Genomic DNA, 24,348 nt, shown 5'->3' with positions numbered 1-24,348 from the left:
CACTGTTACCTCCCTTAACAAAACACTAACAGTTCAGGAGGAGAATCCATGCGAAGTACTGAGAAACGCGCGATATCGTAAAGGCCCAGCATCATGCTTTGACTACAGTGCCTTAGTAAGTATAAAACGCTTTAAGTACGGCATTATCTTTCTTAATTCATAAGTTCTTGATATACAAGTGATGAATCATTTGCTTTGGAAAAAGAACATGTATTGTTGACTTTTCTTGCAGGAAAACGCGTCAGAGTGTGGACGGGGTCATGCACTGCAGTCTTCAATAGGAGTCCTTCTCTTTATCCAGCTTATTCTGCCTCTTTTTCATCTCTGACACATGCACACGCTCTAACTTACATCATTCATCTCTCCGGGTTGAGGCCCGGATCTACTGAAGGTCAGATCAAACAGCAAATGCACAATGATTCTTTTCTGATCTGCAAACGGCACACAGTGCATTTGAGCTAAAAAAGAAATATGTGGGTCAGCTCTTAGTGTTTTTTGCCTTATTGCTTATGCATTTGTTTGTGTTTCAGGGCTTGAGTGCAAATTATAGAAAGAGAATGTGTTGAGTCTGCATGCTATAGGACAAGCACGTTTAACATTTTCGCACAGGCTCAGCCATTTAAGCAAACACCAAAACATCAGGGACACGGCGAATAAATGATAACCCAGCAGGGACAAATGTCAGTCTCAAGTTTAGGTTGGATTGTGGTGGTCAAATGATGCATTATAAAACAATTCAGTTTGATGTATGTGCTTTGTGTTTACTAACACAGTGGTGGAAAAAAACATTCAGATCTTAAACTTAAGTAAAGTCATGCATTTGAGATTTCACTTATGTAAACGAATGGAATTATTGGCAACAAAATTAACTTAAAATATAAAGTACAATATTTATTTGACAGGATAATGGGTAGCATCAGCATGCATTTCAATGTGGTAGCTTTTTAAGATGGTAGCTCACTACTTTATATACTGTTGGATAGTTTCATCTTCAACAATCATTTTTCAATCTTAGTTTTCCATGTTAAATATCACTTATACAGTAGCTACACTCGTCAGATAAATGTAGTGGAGTAAAGGGTACATTTTCCACTCTACAATGCCTGAGGTTTAAAGTATTATAAGGTGCTCTGTGGAGTCTTCTTCCAAACAGAACTGTTTACAATGTATTTCTTTTTGACAGACAAAAATGTTGAATGCACTTCCTGCCATTTGAAAAACATATTGATTAACTTTTTGACAAAATGTAACCCTCTTTTTTGTGTCCATGTTTACTTGCTTGCAGCCTTTGTCTTCTCTGCATTTTCTGGCATTTTACAGCATTTGTAGGCGCGTTACTGCCACCTGTGGATCAGTGGAATAGAGTGAAATCATCTGCGAGACAATTTATAATATTGCTTTACACTAGAAATGAAAAACTCCACAGGGTTCCTTTTAGCACAATTGGGAATGGAAGGAAAATCAACATTGCACCAAAGTGTACCTGAGTAAAGGTACTTAATGCCTTCTTTAAATACAACGCTGCATACGCCACCACATGCCCTGGGTTTCATACAGGGGAGCTCTGGGATTGGCCAAACACAGCTGTTGGTACAACAACTATGTGAAGAGAGTGTTCTGAGTTTTTCGATCTTTTTATCTAGCTGAAGGCTTAACAGCATTTGTGTTTTTGAGATGGCTCATTAGATGAGGCCAACAAGAACAGTTTGTATGGATTCACAATGTCCATAAAACAGCCGGAAAGGCGGTTACAACTTTACATTGTGCACAGCACACATAAGGCTGTGTTGCTACTGCATTGATGTAAATATATTAACAGAATCTGCTGAGCTCAGCTGCTACTGCTTCTGGCAAAGTCTGCTTTTCTTTTGGCTTTGTGGAATTCAAAATGAATTATCTGTGCCAGTTTTCATTTGCATGGCCGGTCCTAGTAAATGTCTGCACATAATAGAACTTCCTGCACTTACAGCAGTGTTTTCCATGATAGTAGATCCGGGCCTGAACTGGGAATTCACTTCAGTGTCTTTCAGTTTCAGTACTATACATTGTTTCATACATGACTCGACTCAGAATGATTTCTCTCTGTCGTCTCTTACATCATTCCAACCAGAAGTATTGTTCCCCCCAAAAGATGTTTTCTCAGAGCACACATATGATAATTGCCATTATGATGAAAAACACCAGTGTCAAACACAAGAAGATTTGTGACTTTTCATAAGACATCAGTGATGAAACATCCGTTCATAAGTTTCATTGATACTGTTGATGATTCAATGATTGTCAAAGGTTGTGATGCTGAACTGCTTTCACCAATACTATCTATGATCTTGTAGTGCTTCCTCTTGATAAGAATAGTAAAAGGGTGTAAAATCTGACAAAAACTGACCAAAATTATGTAAACCGTGATTTTGTTGCAAAAATGTAGTAGTGAGTACCCCCAGCTACTGCATGGTTTAGTGCAATAATGTTGTGATAATCTTTATTAAAGCAGTAATTATCATGACTGACGAATCTTCGGATTTAGATTTTAAGAAATGTACATGCAGTGTTATTTCTGTCGTCTTATAGCACAGAACATGCGCAGACGTCAGTGTGGTGCCAACATGTTTTTAAGCAGCAGTTGTTTGATGGAAGGGAAGCTCTCTCTTTTTTGTATCTTGTATTGCCACTATTTGTCAAACCTGAATGTATGCACTTAAGTATGCTTCTGTATGGGGAATGTAGCTTCTGAGCAGCTTTTGGTGTTATCAATATGTTATCTGTATGTGATGCTTTTTGAACCCATGTTGCGTCTCCCCTTATGTCTCCGTGAAAGTGATGATTTACTGTGGCAAAATATTTTCATTTGTCATGCAAACCTCATCATGGTGGTAAAATATCTTTCAACTTTTTACAAAATGATAAAGCTGTATGACTTATTTGCAATGAAAGGTCTTCTCAGTACTGCATAAATGGGATTATCCCGACTGGGATTCTGAACAAATCGATGTATTTACTATATATAACTCAAGGTTAAAAGCCTATTTTTTCAGGTTAATATTAAGACAAAGAAAAAAAAAGAATACATAAACATATTTCAGGGCTGAAGTAACCATTTTCCTCATTAAGATTAAGATGGACTTTTATTAATCCCTCGTGGGGAAATTGTTTCTCTGCATTTGACCCATCCTAGTGTTAGGAGCAGTGTGCTGCCATTTTGAACGGCGCCCGGGGGATTATCTATTGCTCTGCTCATTTTTTTCTTAATTTATCAACAGATATTTGCATATTGGAACACTATTGACTATTTGGCATTTCACATATCCTGCTGGTATTTAAAACTCAGAATCAAGGCCATCACAAAAAACCTTCCCCCTTTTGGCAGATAAATGTGACTCCTTAGCACATAGTGGTAAAACAGTGGCTCTAGTTGACGAGGGATTTCAATTATATAAATGAATTCTAGTGAAGAAGAATTGACAGTGGTATTTTGTAACCATGTATCACTGTCTTATTTGTGAGGAGTTCTGCATGATCAAATCCTGAAAACATTTCCCTTCAGTGATCAACAAGCCCCTGATGTCTTTTTGTGTTTGGATCATTTGATCTGTTTCAAGAGTTAATGTGAGATATTTTTTAAAAGCTTTTTTGACAAAATATTTGTAAAATGCAGTTTCTCTCAGTCTGCCTGGTGTTCCACCCTGCAGTGCCTTGTGGCACTCATTTTGGATGGCAGAAACATTTGGCTCTGATACGTGTGGACGTTCATCCTGCAGGGCCAAGCGAAAGACACACTTTAATTGAATGGTTGCACAGACCCATCTCTAAATGGACTTTACGGTGAAGGAACAAAAAAGATGCTCTTCATGAACTTATGAAGCATTTTAAGTGAGCACAACAGAAGTGTGTCGAGCCTCCCCTCCTGCCTTCTCGTGGACAGATGTTCGTCAAAGGGACGAGAAGGAGCCCGCTTTCTTTCTGCTACGTGTCGTTTATCTTTACACTGTGGTTCAGCCTCGAATCAAAGCACAGACACTGTCCATTTTCATAGATTTACTTTGGCCCATCTGCACACTATATTCTATATTTGAAGCCTGTCAGAAAAATGTACTTTTTCATTAGGACTGACTGAAACGAGTGAATGTTTATGTACAGAAATACCTACTGTTGTGCATCTCTGCTGTACCCGAGCATGGTGGGAACCCGGAGAGGCAGATTCTAGCTCAACACTGTTTGGAGACCTCAGCAAAACACTGCTTTAAAAAAAAAATGAACAAAAAAAGCTTTTCTCTGAGACCTGCAGTATTAACTTTAGGTCATATTGCAATATTCAAACAACACTGTTGTGAATTGTGGAAAATACATTTTGTTGAACTCTTTATAGCCTACAATATATGAATACTGTTGAGGTCAGTGTTGTAGTTTGGTTTTGAATTACTGGTATTTATTTGCATGATATTTTTAACAATTTACAGATTTGTGTACATAGTCTGATGGATCATCTACATTCCTGTCCACATCCAGCTCTCCAGTACTGTGGGGAGAAGTGAAGGATGTTTGGGTTGATGCGGAGGCCTCAGAGCTCTTTGCTGTGTTACCGAATGAAGCTGAACGTTTGACTTCAGTGAAGCCTACAATAACTGTCAGTGTTTGAAATGTAGGTCATTCTCAGAAAGTAGAAGCACAGAGAAGATAATAGTTAAGAGCAACATACTGCCTGATTCAACTTTTGTCATTTATTTAGGAAAAAGTGACGTAAAACCACTAAGGATAATGTATGCATTTAAAGGCTGTATAAGAAACAAATAAGGCAGTGGCATGTTTGGGGACAACCCTTTATTACCTAACTTTGTTTATGAAATAGGTTCAAGCGTTGCTTATTTAATTCATTTATATATTATTTGTTAATTTATTTTGGTATTGTGAATAATACTTGTATTGAACAGGAAGGAATTGAATGTGTTAAAAGCTTGCGTGGGCTCACTAAGCCGTTTACAAGAAAATTGCAAAACAGACTAAATCTATATACTGTATGTCCATGTCCTTTATTTACTGAGTATCAAACCATAAGAATGTTAATGTTTTTTGCTGTAACTTTGCTTTTAATTTGCTGACGTTGTCATTTACTCGGGACAGTTTCCTCTCTTTGTTCAAGTCTCAAATGCCACCTCATTTTTGTACAGACAATGTGAAGCAGTCAGCAGAAGATAAAGGCTAACTTTGTAAAGATTTTGTCAGTCACATTACAAAATGGATATTTAAATGTTTATATCTTTGGTGATTAAAGCTGTTGATATTTTTCACTTCACCTCTGAATCCTTATTGTTCTTCTCTGATCTATTCTCCACAGAACATAGTTACTCAAAGTGACATGAAATGCATGCACTACATTTTTTGAATAATATACAATTTAAATTCACCATAATATTACAATGCTGCTTTGATTTTAATTGACTTGGTCACATAACATAGAATCTTTGTCTACTCTAAATCAACACTTTTCATTAGACAAAATGCTGAATTTTCACCCCAAAAAATGTCATCATTCATAAAAAACAACCTAGAATCCAAATAAAAGAGGTGTGGCCTACTTCTCCAGTGTTTTGATACATTGCTGCATCAAAAACGTGTGCCAAGGTTGTACATCAGTACAAATATAAAAACTATACATTACTCTATACACACATGCATACACATTAAATAAAACCAAACAACCATACATAAATGTTAAAGAAATGCCATGAAACAATAAAATACTAAAGGTTATCCATGTTTTGTTATATTGAGTTCGCCTGTTTGTTCTGTGTCAGATTGTTGCTGCCCCCTAACAGTCAGTCAGTATTGTATTGTCATATATATACTGCACTATATGCTAAAGTATGTCATTTAAAATGTCCTTTAAAAATGGCATCGTAAAGAGTGTCATACATTTTTTTTTAAAAACCCATATCTCAGTTTGTTAATATTTACATTTGTCCAACTCTGCCACAAAAAGACAAGTTCAGAATCAGAAATAGTTTATTTGTTTCCATGACACATGTCTATAGGTTTTCAATGCTGTACCCTGTTCTGTGTCACTCCAGGATATTTTGTGCTGGGCGAGCTGCCCTTCCATTATCTAATGCAGAGAGACTGTGTTTCAGCTGTTGAGGATTAAACACGAGTTTAGGGTGGCTTGGCATAGACCAGAAAGGAAATACGAGTGTCAAGCGGTTCGAGTGCATTTTCCCATCACATCAGTCAGTAAAGATATCAAATGCTAAGCTGAGGTCTTCTGGGGAAAGAACAGAGGTCACTGAATTCTAGACACAAACAGCTCTGGATGAGAGTTGCGTTCTGCTTTGGCTCCTCTCATCCAGTAAAACAGCATGCCTGCATACCAGCTGCTTTCAGTGTTATGTATGGATTAGTCATACCTTCAACCCAGCAGGCATTGTGCCTCGATATGTGGCTTAAAGACAAATTCACTGTCCAATTTAGCCATGATATCAGACCATCAGTGTTTGGCTAAGCAGTAACAATTCTATTGTCCTTTTAATGCCTCTTACAACAGGCAGACCTCTGAGGCTGTTCTGTCATAAGCTGAACATCAGAGACAGTGAAGAGGCTTTCAGGAGAGACCAGGTCTACAGAGAAACATGACTTCCATTTGGGTAAAACTGCTTTATTTACAATTTATTTCAGCGGATATCTTGTCCAACGTTTTAAAATGTAGTTTTTTTGTGTATAGTTGAGGGGCCTATAAATACGATTATTACATTACATTACATTGCATTTAGCTGACGCTTTTATCCAAAGCGACTTACAATATGTTTACTTTTTTGCATTAAGCTTATTTGTTTTAATGTTGTGAAGCAAGTAATGCCTTCTTCTTTTTTTTAGGATTTGTTTATGATACAATTACTTGAAATACATTGTAGTAATAATGCTAACAAGAGTAGCAGGACTAAAAGCAGGTTCCTTTAATGTTCATTTTCTACCAACATGAATACAGTAATGTTGGTCTCGAAACAGAAGTTAATTTTATACAGAGTTTTTAAGAGAAAAAAGCAATCGCATTAACTGTAATATCTGTCTGTTGTTATTTATGGATAAGAACTCAAATTAAAACAAGTAACTGTACAAACGCGTGTGCAGTAGAGCGAGACTTCTAACAATGATATAAAGTTGTGTCTGGTTTCATGCGAGGAAACAGGTGCAGTATGATGAGGGTGGGAGACAGCTGTTATTTGTCACAATGTTGTTGAAATGGCTCCACAGAGAGGAACACACAACACTACATGGTTGCTTTACTCACAGAAAATATTAGCAACTTGTTTTTAATTTCGGATGTATGCTTGACTTTTACATGTTGCACGTTTGCCTCCCTATGTTTCTGTGAGCTATTAGTGCCACGATAATACTGAATGTGTTGCTGAAGTTTGTTTTCCCATGCTTCACAGGTAAACCTGTCCAGCGGTCGAGGTGAGAGACACCATGATCCATACAGGAGCAGATAATAATAAAGATGTTTATTTTAAATTCATTACTATTAAGAAGGAATGTAAAATAGAAAGAATATGTGTCCAAACTCTAAGCTGTAATTTTCTATCAGTTTGAACTGAGTAAAGGACAATGTAAAGATTAGTTTGCTATTTTGGGAATTATTGGAGTTATTCAAGTTCTTGTTAAGAGTTAAGTCTGCCTGGGAATCACCAAGCTCCCCACGATACGATAGGCTACTATCACGATACTTAACCACGATATTGCGATTCTACCTAATGCTAAGTATTGCGATACGATATTGCATATCACATGGCTCAAATCGGTTAAAAAATGTATTTGCAATAGTGATGTGTCGGTCGCGAACTAGTCGGCTCAAAGAGCCGGCCCTTTTAAGTGAACGACGGGAGCCGGCGTTTTTTTGTTGTTAAGTAATACAAGACAGAATGATATGATGATCTCCGCGCTACGGGTGCTCCGTGCATGCATGCAGTGACATGTGGGATTAGAGCAGTGGTTCTCAAACTTTTTCTGTCAGGCCCCCCCTTTGGAGAAAAAAAATAGTCGGGCCCCCCCAACACAAATAGTCAGGCTCAGTGGCGGCGCCAGAGATTTATTTTGGGAGTGCTGTGGGGTAGCTTGACGTTTCATAGAGGGTGCTCAAACATTTAGGGTTTCCCATTAATGTACCGGGCGCTACAGTGGAATTTTCTACTGCAACAATCCCACCGCACATACACAACGTACCAGCGACTGTTACAATGAAGGCTCGATATCAGCTCACGGCATATAGGTGTAAGCAGGGGTAAAGTGCTATTTGTATAGGTGGTGTGTGGACCTCACATGGGGGGGTCCGGGGACAAGCATCAATCTAGTGCACTTTGAGAGCAACATTAAGAGATCTATGGATACATCTCTCAACACCCATATGAAACAGAACTGTAAACAGATTTACTTTTTCTTTATGGATATTTTACAAATCACTCCCTTTTAAACGTTATTCTTTTTTTAATGTCATATAGTATTTCATAGCTGTTTTTCATTTATTCTCTTATTTTTTTATAACTATAATGATCATATAAAGGTCCATCCATCCATCCATCTTCTCCCGCTTATCCGTGGTCGAGTCGCGGGGGTAGCAGTTCCAGCAGAGAGCCCCACATTTTCTTTTCCCTGGCGACATCAACCAGCTCTGACTGGGGGATCCCAAGGCGCTCCCAGGCCAGCGAAGAGATATAATCCCTCCACCTGGTCCTAGGTCTACCCCTTGGTCTCTTCCCCCATGTAAAGGTGTGCCTCGGAAATAATTGTTTATATTAATGGTGACCAAAACATTTGAGACCCACTGAGATAACACTGGGAGAGTCCTTTAGCTCACTGAGTCTCTCAGTCTGACAGGAGAGGACTCTCCTCCACTTCGTTGTTGAAAAAACTTCTTATATCCGTTAGCGTAGCTCGCTAGCACCAGAAGCTAACAACAACGATCTCTGTTGTTCTCTGCGCTCTCTCTCTCTCGCTCGCACACACAACATTTCTAGTTCCACACACACACACACACACACACACACACACACACACACACACACACACACACACACACACACACACACACACACACACACACACACACACACACACACACACACACACAGAGCCGAGCTTTAATGAAACACAGAGACCCAGACGTAATAGTACTGTACTGTATCATATTATTTTCGAAAAATATTTTTAATAACCATTTTTCCTCCTGGTCTCTCGCGCCCCCCTGTCATGCCTCTGCGCCCCCCACTTTGAGAACCACTGGATTAGAGCCTGTTGGATGCTGCTGTTTTGAGTATTGCAGTATATTTATTTTCATTATGTTATTTATTTTTTATTATTTTTAGGCTCAGCAAAGATTTGTTGTCAGTTTGTATAGGTGTTGCTATCTGCTTTTTTATGCGTGGTTCTACAATCAGAGTTACAAGGGTCTGTAAATGCAATGAAAACAATTGGCCACTGCAAATCCTCTATATTAAAAATGTAATTTTTACTTTTGAATACTTCAGTACAAAGGATGTATTGAAAAATGTAATTGATGTGTACACATATAAATCATTCATTCATCTACATTTGATTGAATTATAAAAGGTACATTTCGCAGATAAACCTAACCCCGCCCCCCTTTTTTGTTGTTTGGCAAAGAAAAAACACCATGGAGGTATTGCAACCAGCTGAGAAATACTCAAGGGCATTAAACCAAATTAAACGTTTAACACTTTAGTTTGTATACGAGTTATGTTAATAAGTGAACTTAAAAAGTGGTGGTTGGTGGATTCAGTTATCGTTAGACAGAGCCAGGCAGGAGTGTCTATGTTCCCAGGGTGCTGTCCCCCACCTTAAATACTCTTAGCTTGACACATTAACCAGACATGTGTGTGTTTTGTGATGCCACTGTGTGTGTGTAGCAAAACCACACGCACACAGTGGCATCACAATGGACTCCAGTGAACACTATTACGGGCCGAGCACGCGAGCACACACACACACACACACACACACACACACACTACAAAGATGTAAAATATTATTTTACCAACAATGTGGAATTTATTACATATTACACAGATTATGCACGGCTGCAGCAGCAATAACCATAAAACAATAATTCAAATACCACAAACATGAGTATGATTTAGCAGATTTAGCGTTTTTAGAGAGAACAAATTCCGAGATACGTTTTTGCGTCATGTCAGTTACTTGTGTTGTTGTGCATCACGTTAAAAGTATCCGACTAAAAACCATAGGCCTACTGTATATAACAAAACGCTTTTTTTTCCACATCACACAATGAAATGAATATATATATAAAATAAAATTGCAGGCAGGGGAGCTCCGCCTGCCTGCTGCGAGGGGGTACTGCAGCGCCTTCAGCACCCCTCTTCCCGTGCCCCTGTCTACAATATTGAGTGAGAGCAGTTAAATGAAAACGCATATTGTATGATTCTCAATGGTCTCTCAAAGAGGTTGTAGATTATTCTTCAGCATCCTTTCCCTAAAATGGATAGAGAGAAGAAATAATCAGTTGCCTTACGAGCTATAGGAGAGCTATGTAGCTTAAACTTGCTTCAGCAGTTTACATGTGGATTATGGAACTGTCAACAATATAATAATATTATAACAATATTTCCAATTATGTTGTTTTTCTCTAAGATTTTCAACAAAGTGTTGCTGCCTGAGTTTTGTGTTTCACTTACTTTGCCAATCTCCCGACTCTTTGCCCTCAGCTTGTTGACCTGAGACTCTGCGATGTCAGCGCGCTCCTGGGATTCTTCCATCTCATGCTGCACCTTCCTGTACCTGGTCAGGTGGGTGTTGGCCTGCTCCTCCTGTGAGGAAATTCAACACGATTCAGTATCCTTCATCATTGCTAACATACAAAGTGTTGTTGTATTCTTTTGTTTCCAGATGGGAAAGGCGTTAAGCTTTATATGAGATGATGCAGAGTAATTGTTTCTGACTCACAGATTCCTCAGACTGCCTCTTGTAGGCCTTCAGTTTGAGCTGCAGCTTGTCCACCAGATCCTGAAGTCTGGTGATATTCTTCTTGTCCTCCTCTGTCTGTGGTTCACATGAATACATGATTGAAATTAAATAATTTGCAACTTTTTCAGATGGATGTAGCAATCATTAGAAGAACAACCTATACCTGGTAAGTGAGCTCCTTCACTCTTCTCTCATATTTGCGAACACCTTTGATAGCATCTGCTCCTCGCCACTGCGCGGCTTCCACTTCAGTCTCAAGCTCACGCACCTGAAATATTAACATTATATGCTGTTACTTGAAGCACAAGATTTTAATATAAAAGCAAAAGTTTAAACCAGATCATATGTCTTTACTCTAGTCTCCAGTTTCTGGAGCTGCTTCTTGCCGCCCTTCATGGCCAGATTCTCGGCTTCATCCAGGCGGACCTGCAGGTCCTTCACTGTCACCTCCAGGTTCTTCTTCATCCTCTCCAAATGAGAGCTGGTGTCCTGCTCCTTCTTGAGCTCTTCTGCCATCATGGCGGCCTGAAATGTTGTTCAGATTTTATATTAGCCTATTGCAGTCTAATGTTTCAACTGCTCTAAAAGAAAAATGGCTAAATATACAATATCATGCACTGAAATATTATATCTTACACTTTCAGTTCAGTTACATAGAAATGTGTAAAGATAACTCACATCAGTGATGGCCTTCTTGGCCTTTTCTTCAGCATTTCTTGCTTCCTGGACAGAGTCTTCCACCTCACCTTGGATTTGGACAAGGTCAGTCTCCAACTTCTTCTTGGTGTTAATGAGACTGGTATTCTAAATAAACAATAGTTAGGATTAGACTGCATTATGTCATTATCAGTTGTCAGGTGTTTCACATGTCATTGTCTTTGATTACCTGAGAGTGCAGCAGTCCCACTCGCTCGCTGACATCAACCAGCTCCTGTTCAGCCACTTTGCGGCACCTCTCCGTCTGCTCCAGTGCTGCTCTCAGCTCCTCGATCTCAGCCATCATCAGGTTGTTCCTGCGCTCCACCATGGCAACCTGCTCCTTCATGTCTTCTTGACCTCTAACGGCTTCATCAAGATGAATTTGGGCATCCTAAAACATGAATAGCTGTATATCAACAAACACTTCCAGCTCATTTTTAAAGCAAAATGACACAAAAGCTTTAGTAACTGTACCTTTAGTTGTCCCTGAACATTTCTCAGCTGTTTCTGGGCTTCAGATGCCTGGCGGTTTGCGTGGCTCAGCTGAATCTCCATCTCATTGAGGTCTCCCTCCATCTTCTTCTTGATTCTCAGGGCATCATTCCTGCTCCTGACTTCAGAATCCAAAGTACTCTGCATGGACTCAATCACTCTCTGGCTGTTCCTCTTGATCTGCTCAATCTCCTCGTCTTTCTCTGCAATTTTTCTGTCAACTTCACCCTTGACTTGGGTAAGTTCAAGCTGAACACGCATAATCTTGGATTCCTCATGCTCCAATGTAGCCTGTAAAAAATTGTAAAAAAGTGTAAGTTTTATCAAGTAGTACAGAACAGTGTATTTTTAGGACAGAACCTGAGAGTTAGTCTAGTAAAGGAAAAACAAGTCCAAACCCTATACACTATGATTCTTACACAGGTGTGCTCTAAAACATTTAATATAATATCATATATCATTTTAATATATTTATATTTACCTCTGCCTCCTCCAGAGCTGTCTGGATCTCAGTTTTCTCGCTTTCCACTGTCTTCTTTCCCTTCTCAAGCTCATGGATTGTCTTTCCAGTCTCACCAATTTGTTCACTCAAATCTGAGATCTCCTCTGTTTGAGCAGATTTATACGGTATACATTTTTAAATTGTACATGATATATACAAATGTAAAATAAAAAACATACTTCACCATATTGACTTGGTGTTTAGAGTGCATACTGATGAGGAAGCTGAATGAGTTGTCTTACGTTGCAGGTTCTTGTTCTCTCTCTTCAGGGTCTCCAGGTGGTCTAAAGCTTCTTCATAGGAGTTTTTCAGTTTGAACATCTCTGTGCTCAATGACCGAGCCTCCTTCTGAGATCCCTCCAGCTCAGCCTGGCTCTCCCCAAACTTCTGCTTCCACTCTGCAAGAACCTGAAAGCACAACAAACAATTGAGTTTTTCTTTTGCGACCTCACATTGTCCAAAAACAAAACCATTTAGCAAAATATCTGACCTTGTCAAAGTTTCTTTGCTTCTTGTCGAGGTTAGCAGCCAGAGCATTAGCTCTCTCCACATCGATCATCAGGTCCTCCACTTCAGCATGCAGTCTCTGTTTTGTCTTTTCCAGAGAGGCACATTTCGCATTCACAGCCTCGATAGACTCCTCTGCATCCTGAAGACGCTGGGCAAGCTTTTTCCTGTTAAAGCATGGGTTGAATAGGTTTCATGCTTAATCACAGAATCATCGCACGTGGAAACAATGTGATTGTAGGATTGTTCATTACTTAGCCTCCTCCAGCTCCTCAGTGCGCTGAATGGCGTCAGTCTCGTATTTGGCTCTCCACTGAGCCACCTCGCTGTTGGCCTTAGACATAGCGCGCTGCAGCTCAGACTTGGCCTCCTGCTCCTCCTCGTACTGCTCTCTGAGCAGGTCGCAGTCATGACGGGCCGACTGAACAGCATGAGCCAGGGCGTTCTTGGCCTATCAACCAAAAGAGCTCCTGATTAATATTTGTTAACAATCGTCTGGTGCCTTTCCTCTGCAGATCATTCACAGACTGTTACCTTGACTTCCTCCTCTATGTGCCTCTTCAGCTCCTCAACCTGCTGAGTGTAAGCCTGCTTGGCTCTTGTCAGCTGAGAAACAAGAGCTTCTTTCTCCTCCAGCTGACGCGTACATTCCCCTAATCAAAAATTGTAGTTGTCTTAATGTACATACAGTAAGAACAGCTAACTCATTCATGTACACAGTGTTCCCATTATCATGCTAGAAAGGTTTCCCTTTCCGTCCATCATGTGGAATGGAGATATATATGGATTTTGAATGATGTGATGATATCCATACCATTTTCAGTTTGAAGTCGTGCTTTCTGTGTATTCACGTCGTTTAGCTGGCGAACATTTTCATCATTCTTGGATTTGAGCTCACTCAGTTGATCTTCTAATGTCCTACACATCTTTTCAAGGTTTGTCTGGTAAAAGAAAAAGTGTATTAGAACAAAAGTACTACCACTATTGTTTGCTTTCTATAAGATAATTGTGTTCGCTCACCTTTGATTTGGCAACAGACTCCATGTTGCTGCTGAGGTCATCGATCTCCATCTTGTACTCGCTCTTGTCTTTCTCCAGCTTCTGTTTGACTCTCTGGAGGTTGTCGATCTGTTCTCCGAGCTCTGCCACGCTGTCAGCCTGCTTCTTACGGAGAGCTGCAGCGGTGGCCTCGTGCTGCAGGGTGGACTCTTCGAGGTCACGACGCAGCTTCTGAAACTCAGCCTCACGCTTCTTGCTCATCTCGATCTGAACAGACGTTGCTCCTCCAGCTTCTTCCAGCCTCTCGCTGATCTCCTCAAGTTCCCTGGAGAGATCAGACCTCTGCTTCTCCACCTTGGCCCGAGCAGCTCGCTCGGCCTCGATCTCCTCCTCCAGCTCCTCAATACGAGCCTGAAACACAGAACGTTTAACAAAAAACCCTGGAAGATATTTGAATGTTCTTATAACCTAAAACACTTCAAATTATACCTGAAGTTCCTTAATCTTTTTCTGTAACTGGGTTCCAAGAGTCTGCTCATCTTCGATCTTGCTTAGGAGCTGGCTTATCTCGAAGTCCTTCCTGCAGGGAACAGAATGAGTTGTCTTATTGAAGTAACAAGCAAGCAGTGTTCCTCAAATCAATTGTTATTGCAAGCTGGTTGACACAGAGCATTTGTTTATTCTTACTTCTTTATTTTCTCATCAGACTGCTGCTTGTCATTCTCCAGATCCATCAGGGATTCCTGGGTCAGCTTCAGATCTCCCTCAAGCTTTCTTTTGGCTCGCTCGAGATCCATACGAAGTTTCTTTTCTTGCTCCAGAGAACCTTCAAGCTGTGAGCAAAGTAGATGATTTCTTAAAATGTAGGTTATAACCCTTAGGATTTTCAGAAAAAAACAAAATCTAATTTCATGATAATTGTTGTTCCTTTTTTCTTTTGTATCATTTCTTTGTATTTACGTCAACAATGACCCTTCTTCAAATGTCTTATTGTAAGTGGCAAAACCCAGCACTGAATTTACTTTGCCTCCAAACACACAAGAGTTTCACGGGAACGAAGTCGGGCATATAATCCAGCAACATTTTAGTAAAGCAAACTATAGTCACTTTTCTACTGTCAAAGCCGTATGAAGGCAGCATTAAAATACTTCCATGAAGCAGGACATTGGTGTCAGTGCTGTTACCAGATTCTAATAAGAGAAGTGTTTCCCTTTAACCTCAATAATCTTTTCCTTTTAACTGATTGTTGTTACGTACGTCGTCGACTTGTTGCTCCAGCTTGACTTTAGCCTTGGTCAGAGTGTTGACTTTGTCTTCCTCTGCCTGCAGATCATCGAGGGTCTGCTGATGGGCCTCTTGGAGGGCTTTCTTCTCTTTGGTCAACTTGGCAATGATTTCATCTTGAGATGACATTTCCTCTGTAAGGTTCTTAACCTGTAAATGTTGATAACAATTTGAATTAACACAAATGTTTTAATCTCCCTGAAAATACATAGTTGAAAAGTCGTCTCCTAACCTTGTTCTCTGTGGCATGTTTCTCCTTTTCCACTTTGGCCAGGGTGAGCTCCAAGTCATCGATGTCTTTCTTCAACTCAGAGCACTCGTCCTCCAGCTTCCTCTTCTTTGCAGTCAGCTCACCATTCATTTCCTCCTCATCCTCCAGTCTCTCAGTCGTCTCTTTGAGTTTGGCCTCAAGTTGGATTTTTGCCTTAATGAGCCCCTCACACCTCTCCTCTGCATCACAGAGGGTGTCACCTTCCTAGATTTGATATGACATAAAATAAAAATTATATTCATTGAACATTTAAACCAGGATTTCTGGACAAGCAATAGCCTCTATCTATTTTAACGTACAGACTGCATTTGTAGCTGCAAGTCATTCTTCTCCTGCAGCAGAGAAACCATCTTCTCCTCCAGCTCCTTCTTCTTTGACAGAGCCTTTGCTAGATCTTCTTTCATCTTTGAAAAGTCCTCTTTCATTTGCGCCATCTCCTTTTCACTCTCTGCACTCTTCAGCAGAGGTTTAATCTTAAAGTAGAGCTTCATCCATGGCCAGGTTTTGACATTCATGAATGAGCGGATGTTGTATTGGATGGAGTAAACGGCCTCTCTGAAAACAACAGAGAAAACATTGAGTTAGAACATGTTGAAAAGTTGCAGACTTTAGGAAGAGACTTTCAAAATTAGGGGACATAAAAAATAGGCCAACGCATTACCTCCTCGCTATCATCTCGACGAACTCTGTCCTCATGAGGAAACCTCTGCAGAGAGCCTGGGTCATTGTGACCAGCTGTGCCAACTTTTCATCTCTCATCTCCTCAAGAGCACCCACCAGACCGGCTTTGAAGAACACCTAAGGGTCAATAGTTCTTATTAATAGTTATTTATGATAGTTAACCTTGTACTTCTTTGTAAACATCCTTGGGAAGCATGTCTCACTCTACCTTGGTGTGGCCAAACTTGTACTGATTATGGTCCACATCGATGGATCCCAGCAGCTTCTCTGAGGCCTTCTTGTTGTCAATGAATTGGCCCTCAGGGATTACGCTAGCATTCAATACTTTGTATCTGAAGGTAAAGATGTCTTTCAGTTAGACAAACTAACTTGAAGATAATACTTTACTGTACAATGACTGTCAGGATGATATTTATGCTACCTCTGCTTGAAGTCAGCGTATTGGATCCTGCTGGGGAAGCCCTTTCTGCAGATCCTGATACCTTCCAGCACACCGTTACACCTCAGCTGGTGGATGACCAGGAAGTTCTGCATGAGACCTATGATATCATTAAGTATTTGTAATGAATTAGTAACCGGATTGTAAATGGTCAAAACATCTTCCTTTTTTTGTATTGTGTCTCTATAATAATCTCTATTGCTTTATTAATTGAATCTATTACCGCAAGGAGCACATACCTGGTGTCTTTGATTCATTGGGAATCAGGCAGCGCACAAAATGAGGATGTGTGCTTCTCAAATTGGTCATCAGCTTGCCCAAATTCTCCTGAAACATTAAAATGACATTAAATTGACAAAAGAAACTAAATAAGAGCAATACATTACATTAGTCCTTCCTTCATATCTCACCCTGAACAACGCAGATACAGTTTGGAAGGAACCACCCTTCTTCTTGCCACCTTTCTTTGCACCACCCTCAGCTGGAGGTAAAAATGATTAAATTAAACACATTGCCATGTATGATAACTAATGTACAGACAGTTGACAGCACGTACCTTCTGCAGCGTTATGGGATGCATAGAGGAGAGCCAACAGTTTGACTGAAGACTTCTGGTAGAGCTGAACCACTGAGTCGTTCAGGGGGTCTTTGTTCTTTTCCAGCCATCCGGTGACGTTGTAGTCGACGGTGCCGGCATAGTGCAACAGAGCAAAGTGAGCCTCAGCTTTGCCTTTGGCCGGCTTTGGCTTCTCAAAAGCCTTGGTTTTACTAAGATGCTGGTCGTACAGTTTGTTCTTGAAGGTGACGTCTGATGCCTTGGGGAACATGCACTCCTCTTCAAGGATGGAGAAGATTCCCATTGGCTGTCATGATGAAATGATAATTAAAAACAAAGCTTAAAGTCATAAATAATTTTCTGTGTGCGTTAATAAACTGCATGTAGCTCACCTTTTCAATCAGCTCAATGCAGGCAGCCAAGTCCATACCAAAGTCAATGAACTCCCATTCAATTCCCTCTTTCTTGTACTCTTCTTGCTCCAGAACAAACATGTGGTGGTTGAAAAACTGTTGCAGCTTCTCATTGGTGAAGTTGATGCACAGCTGCTCCAAGCTGTTATACTTGAGATGGGAAAGAAGATGTAATGTCAAACTTTCATTGTGCTGTTTCACTCTGTAAACCTGACAAGTGCTATGTGTGTTTTAACTTACATCGAAGATTTCAAACCCGGCAATATCCAGGACACCAATGTAGAACTGTCTGGACTGCTTGGTGGCCAGCATCTCATTGATTCTGATGACCATCCACAAGAACATCTTCTCATAGATAGACTTGCAGAGAGCACTGACGGCGTTGTTCACCTGTTTTTTAGACATATAACAATAATTAAATATTATTATCAATAATCAAAGGGCAGTAGAGTTAAGCTTCAAAGGACTGTATGAGAAGATTTTACCTGAGGCACAGTCTGGCTTTTAGTCACAAATTCATTTCCGACTTTGACCTTTGGGTAGCACAGAGCCTTCAGGATGTCGGCTGAGTTCAGGCCCATGAGGTAGGCGATTTTATCGGCGACTGAAAAGAATAGCAAACTGAGTGAGAAGACGTAATTTCATAGAGAATACAAAGATTAGATTTATAACTTTTCTCGTTTTCTAAAGTGCAACATACCCTCATTGCCATCGGGCTCGGCCTGCTCTTCACGCTGCTTTTGCTTGAACTTCATGCCACCGTGATGCATCACAGATCCAGTCAGCTTGTAAATGCCCATCTTCTCATCAGCAGTGAAGCCCAGGATATCGATGGCAGTCTAAGAATATTATAAGAAAAAAGGTTTTTTTTCTCCAAAAAAAAGGAAAACATTTCTAATTGCATTCAGATTTTTGAAGGTGTGGATTTGATCATTTTCTTACATCAGTGGCAATAAACTCTTCAGTGTCATCTATACTCTTGACGGTGATTTCACCCTGACTGATCATGGGATAGTCGTACGGATTGGTTGTAATTAGGAGAGCGTCTGAGAAAAGATTACATTTGGTTAATTATGGAAAGCAAAATACACGATACAGCAGGTAATAAATGGACCAAAAATAAATAATTGTCTGACCTATCAGCCCGGGTTTGTGGTCGGTCATCAGCTGATAGAAGATGTGGTAGCTCCTCTCAGCAGACAGCTGGAACGTCACTCGAGACTTTTCCAGCAGATCTGGAACAAAGGTGATATAATAAATAAAGTGTTTTACTGTTTGTCTTTTGATTACATCTTCTGGATAATAGTCGGATGAAGGCTTACATGTTTCAATATCAGCTGAGGCCAACTTTCCAGTTGATCCAAAATGGATTCGGATGAATTTACCCTGAAAGATGGCTGTAGATTAGAAATGTAACTTATTGCATTCCTATGTTAAAAAGACTTACATTTGCAAATACTTACAAAGCGGGATGAGTTGTCATTCCTCACAGTTTTGGCGTTACCATAAGCCTCCAGCAAGGGATTGGCTGCAATGATTTGATCCTCCAGTGAACCCTTCATTCAGCAAACATAACATCACGCTTTAGTTTACATTCAAAATGTCGGCTTTATTAATACTTTTTTTTGCACAGATTGAATTTACCTGCATTTTGTTCTGGTCAACTTTCTTTCCTCCAGCCACTGCGATTGTCGCAAAGTACTGGATGACACGTTTGGTGTTGACAGTCTTTCCTGCACCGGATTCTCCACTAAAATGCATAATATGACAAATGTGTCGGTGTAAGTAAGTAATGATAGACACAGAAATAATCAGTGTTATATCAGTCTAAATAAGTTATCCTGAGAATTGACTTACGTAATCAGGATTGACTGATTCTCACGATCTGTTGAGAGAATGACATTTACACACACACATTCTGTTATTGCATTCATTTATATTCTTAAAAGTATTATTGCATTATGAATTGTATGAGACCACAGTTCTAGTTTCACAATAAACTGCATGTTTACCAAGGACAACAAACTGTTGTGGAAACAACACAAAACAGTGAAACACAAGCCCCACTTATAGGGTGACCATTGAGTACAGACTGCAGCCTAAGAACTGACTGATACCTTGGAGCATGAACTGATAGGCGTTATCAGAGATGGAGAAGATGTGGGGTGGAGCCTCAATCCTCTTTTTGCCTCTGTATCCATTGACAACCACTGAGTCATACACTGGGAGCCACTTGTAGGGGTTCACAGTGACGCAGAACAGCCCTGAGTAGGTCTACAACAGTGTGAAATATCAAAGAATTATCAATCTTTTTACAAATACATGTGCATACAATAAAATAAATCACTCTCCTGCACAAAACTCACGTAGATCATCCATGCTGCATAGCGCTCTTTGAGGTTATACAGCACAGAAGGTTCACTGAGGTGGGTCATCATGACCATGTCCTCAATCTTATCGTACTTTGGAGGGTTCATGGAGAAGATTTCAGTGTCTTTAACAGTGATAGTCTGTAACAAGAAAAGAAAAACACAGACCTTCAGTTTTGACAGACGAAGCGGTATTCATTATGGCGGTAGATGAAATCAGAACTTTTCCTTAGTTACTAATTGAAAATCAGAAATGTCTTTTGATCAAAATAAACTTAGGTAGGAACAAGTACAATACTCATTCTGCACAGTGGACCATTTCAGAATAAATGTCATATTTTTTAATTATAATTTTGGTTTATCACTTTTCTTTTGCAGCTAGTAAAGGAGGAGATTCATTTTTAATACATATACTACTTATCTTTACCTAGTGTATTTGTACCTATAATATCACATGATGAACCATTTGTTGCTTTTATTCTTAGATATTTTTATTAGTAACAAAAATATAAAAATAATCAGATACATGTAGTGGAGTAAAAAGTACAATATTTTTCTCTAAATTGTTCAGCAGAAGAATTATAAATTAGCATTAATTAAAGCTCAAGTACCTCCTAATGGTACTCAAGTAAATGAGTGTCCACCCCGGACAGTTTAAAAAAACATATTTGGTTCCAACACAAGACATGCATTTGATGCACTGGTATTTCAACCAATACACAATATAAACTTCACCCTTAAGAAAACACAGTATGTCAAACAGTTTTCATTGCAAATTAAAACAGCCATCAACATTACCTTTCCACAGAGGGTCTCCACGGTGGCTTTGCCTCCCTCTTTCTTCACAAGTTTCCCCTTGAGGAACATCTCTGCAGGCTCGGTCACAAAGTACGCTGATTTAGCATCAAAGGGAAGTGTTTGAGCCTCAAGTCTCTCTCGTTCTGGCTTCCGGAGGTAAGCGGCCGCCGGGCCAAAACACTCCATTTCTGCGTCCCCCATGGTGAGTCTTTACTGCAGGCAGGTAAGAACAGGCAGCAGGACTTGAAGTCAGTCTGTATCTCTCTTGTCATGATGGTGCTTTACTAATGAACAAAGCTATTAACGTTTTGATAAATCTTACAATTAAAAGCAACTAAAGGTGTGATTGCATTTATTTATGTTTAATGCATAATTAAAAAGTTAAAGTTAACAAGTTAAATGTACTGTTTGCATCAACCAAGTCTCATCACCCATGCATAAAGTGTCCTTAAGTGTTTATCTTTGTAGATGCCATGGCTTGTTACATGTGCAGCTACATCCTTGAATACAAGTTTGTCATTTAAAGTCATAATGCAATTACACAAATAGGAGAGCCAATGTATTTGCTATTTCAATGCTGCAGGATAATTGTTTAAGTCAGATACAACATTAGCTGTTAATTTATTTGTTAACACACAAGTTAAACAATTGATGACCATAAAGTCATTCAACAAAATGTTACTTATCACATACTGTATCTTCTCTGTACTCAGCTATTGTTTGACAAAATGAAACAGCAGTAAAATAAATGAAATACCTTATTCCCTTCTCAGAAGATGATGGTCTAATGAGATTTCTGAAGAAAAGAAAAAGTCTCAATTAGTAACTGTAATTGAACTGACTGTAGAAGAAGCCTGGCACAGACAGTTCAGCATTCAGTGTGTGGTGTTTGTCATTGAGTGGTCAAGCCTTGCATTGTTTACTAAACTGATGCTCCTGCTAATAAAAGACTGTTCCACACTCACCTTGGCTGGTCATGTCTCAGTCTGATGTCCAGCCCCCTTCTTATATAGAGAGATCTGTGTTCACTCAGCAGCAATGACTTGCTTTATTTGGTCATGTACCTTTACGTCATCATTCTTGAGTTTGTTTCCTAATCTGATCTCTGGTATCTTTTGTTGCTAAACATCGCAGACCATTCATCACAAATAACTCTGGTCACTTTGACATGAGTCTACAAGAGCAAAAATGTAAATGAAAAGTTAATATAAGGACTTTTCCTCGAAATCATTATAGTGAAGTTTTGCTATGATGTATATTTTTTATAATGATATGAATCAGTATCATTTTTATTTATATTTTAAATAACCCACAACATCCTTTATGACTGCAGTAAATGGCCAGGGAGACATTTGCTCACAGTAAAATATTTTACAGCAGAAGTAACGGTGCCACTCATGCACACAGTTAAACAAGAGACTGAATTGAAAGGGTATAAATAGATCAGAACAGGTACAAAGCAGCATTTTGTTTTTTAACCTTGCATAAATATTGTCCTGTTATGCGTATCGGGTTGCTGAAGTTCAGACATTGTTTGGGTCTCTGTGGTAATCTCTTTAATGCACCTTGGCACTGCAGAGGATCCGACTTTAGCCGTGGAGAAGCTCTCATATGTCACTGGTGACCAAGAAGCAGAAATGGGCCTAACAGTTGCTAATCTAAGAACCTGTGAAAATAATGATACCTCATGATATCAGAAACACTCGCTGAGGACGGCATTTGATGAAATACCAAACTTAATTTGATTTGTTCTGAAGGGAGGAAGGGCAATGGGAAAAAAACAATACCCACATTTTCCGTGCTTTAATTTTCCTCTGTTGTTAATTAACGTGTCCAGGAGATGTTTATGTATCCGGTAAAACCGTACATGCTGTGAAAGATAACTTTTTTCAAACAAATGCTGATGGCACAAAGCACTTCAGATTCAAAACTGTATTTGTTGCAAAACAATGCTGTATGAAATCCTGCCAGCAGAGTCCCATGACATGAACACTATCCAAGAAGACCTGACTACCCCACTTGACTGATAATACAGCCTGCCAAAGCATGTACTTATCTCATTATAACATGCAAAGGTGGAAATCTTTTGGATCAGGGCCAACTTTGAAGTTAATGTGACAACATCTGCCTCAAATCATTACAAATGGAGTAAATGAATGGTTTAAAACACCTCACTGCATAATGTATTGTCTGCTGTTAGAAGTGTTTAATTAATTGAATATGAATGTATTTTTTAACAATTTGTACATAAAGTGAGTTTCATGAATGAATGACAATAAAGAAAAATATAGTTTCAAAAATAAGTTATACTTATATTAATTTGTACAATGCATGATAAGCCCTCATAAAGGAAAACACATTCATAACACGATAGCATTTTATAATAAGTTATCAGGATATCTAATAAGGTCACATTCAAATAGTTTAAAGGCATTTTCTGTATTTAAAGTCTATTTAGTCTTGTGTGAAACATTGCATTATATAAATGTAAGTGTCGACCAGTTGTTCATTATCAAAAGTTGTGTTGTCTGTTATTAAATAATTGTACTATGTTTACTGTATTATTTCTACTTTACGCATTCCATGTTATACAGACTTAAAACCAGCTTGTATTGTATCTGCCTAAAACTCGGGGATCTCATACATTTTCCTAAAGCATCTCGAGACCACTTTCACTGTCACTTCCACCGTCAATTATAATCCATATATAATGCATTATAAGAGGGATTATGCAGAAAATCCTGGTGTGGCTGGCAATTATAATACATGAGCTATATTTACAAGTAAATATAATGTGTTGTTATAAAACATTATACATATTAATGAGTGGTATAAAAACCTTTCATTGGAGACATTTTTAATACAATGACTGTATATTAATAAACATTTAAAGGTGGCCTCATGTCTTCTTATTATATTATATAAGATTAGATTCAGCTTTATTGAGATTACACAGGTAGTACCAAGAAAGGTAAATGCAGTTATAATTTAACCAGAAGTGCAAAAGAAGCAGTAAAGTGTAGTATAATATAAGTATACTGACGGATACAAAATATATAGTATATACAGTATGAACACAGTAGTGTAGAAATTGAATGCAATATAGAGCTGGTATGAATATAGACAGCAAAATAGACACACATAATGTAAAATATGAATACACTATTAAAAAACTCTTTAAAATATTATTATTACAATTATTTGTATTGTAACATTAAGGTGTGTTACAAGGATTTTATTATATGTGTGTATACTACTCATAAATGCTAAATGTCTAAACGTCATAATGCATTGTTCATTGTGCAGTGGTCGATGGTGTTAACATAGTGACATTTTCCTTGGGAACAGAACT

General features: G+C 39.0%; 2 protein-coding genes across 2 annotated transcripts in view; one reads left to right on the top strand and one right to left on the bottom strand.

Moving 5' to 3' along the window:
* LOC117446827 (voltage-dependent calcium channel subunit alpha-2/delta-2-like) overlaps window positions 1-5,287 on the top strand; it is a 37,914-nt gene extending 32,627 nt beyond the window's left edge. Inside the window, exons 37-38 of the mRNA XM_034083281.2 lie at window positions 33-115; window positions 233-5,287. Of these exons, the coding sequence (XP_033939172.1) occupies window positions 33-115; window positions 233-328 (179 nt within the window). The 3' untranslated portion in view covers window positions 329-5,287. The remainder of the gene's footprint in view (window positions 1-32; window positions 116-232) is intronic.
* Window positions 5,288-10,020: 4,733 nt separating this feature from the next.
* On the bottom strand, window positions 10,021-21,863 carry LOC117447385 (myosin heavy chain, fast skeletal muscle). The gene is made up of 40 exons (XM_034084091.2): window positions 21,754-21,863; window positions 20,997-21,209; window positions 20,196-20,339; window positions 19,947-20,103; window positions 19,687-19,714; window positions 19,474-19,579; window positions 19,293-19,385; window positions 19,152-19,215; window positions 18,966-19,064; window positions 18,772-18,875; window positions 18,530-18,668; window positions 18,315-18,433; window positions 18,070-18,219; window positions 17,809-17,979; window positions 17,417-17,723; window positions 17,271-17,341; window positions 17,100-17,187; window positions 16,843-16,960; window positions 16,630-16,753; window positions 16,402-16,538; window positions 16,040-16,295; window positions 15,702-15,944; window positions 15,443-15,619; window positions 14,873-15,018; window positions 14,675-14,765; window positions 14,207-14,596; window positions 14,001-14,127; window positions 13,721-13,839; window positions 13,441-13,637; window positions 13,170-13,353; window positions 12,922-13,087; window positions 12,659-12,783; window positions 12,160-12,468; window positions 11,873-12,076; window positions 11,665-11,790; window positions 11,341-11,511; window positions 11,150-11,254; window positions 10,966-11,061; window positions 10,698-10,829; window positions 10,021-10,495 (listed from the first exon to the last, which is right to left on the bottom strand). Exons 2-40 carry the CDS (start codon window positions 21,195-21,197, stop codon window positions 10,475-10,477), a joined length of 5,805 nt encoding a protein of 1,934 aa, XP_033939982.1. The 5' UTR covers window positions 21,198-21,209; window positions 21,754-21,863; the 3' UTR covers window positions 10,021-10,474.
* Between the last annotated feature and the right edge of the window lie 2,485 nt (window positions 21,864-24,348).

The sequence above is a fragment of the Pseudochaenichthys georgianus genome, chromosome 5, assembly GCF_902827115.2.
Source record: "Pseudochaenichthys georgianus chromosome 5, fPseGeo1.2, whole genome shotgun sequence".
In the NCBI taxonomy this organism is placed as follows: Eukaryota; Metazoa; Chordata; class Actinopteri; order Perciformes; family Channichthyidae; genus Pseudochaenichthys; species Pseudochaenichthys georgianus.
The sequence above is the reverse complement of the archived record's forward strand: the minus strand, read 5'-3'. Positions and strand labels throughout refer to the sequence as shown.

Bases quoted from the DNA above. Each gene is read 5' to 3' on its own strand.
- LOC117447385 (XM_034084091.2), bottom strand. From the start codon at position 21,197: ATGGGGGACGCAGAAATGGAGTGTTTTGGCCCGGCGGCCGCTTACCTC. The intron at 13,638-13,720 runs GTAACAGTCTGT...TTTGGTTGATAG, and splicing joins ACATAGAGGAGGAAGTCAAG to GCCAAGAACGCCCTGGCTCA. The intron at 12,784-12,921 runs GTAAGACAACTC...CTGCTCAAACAG, and splicing joins AGAGAACAAGAACCTGCAAC to AGGAGATCTCAGATTTGAGT.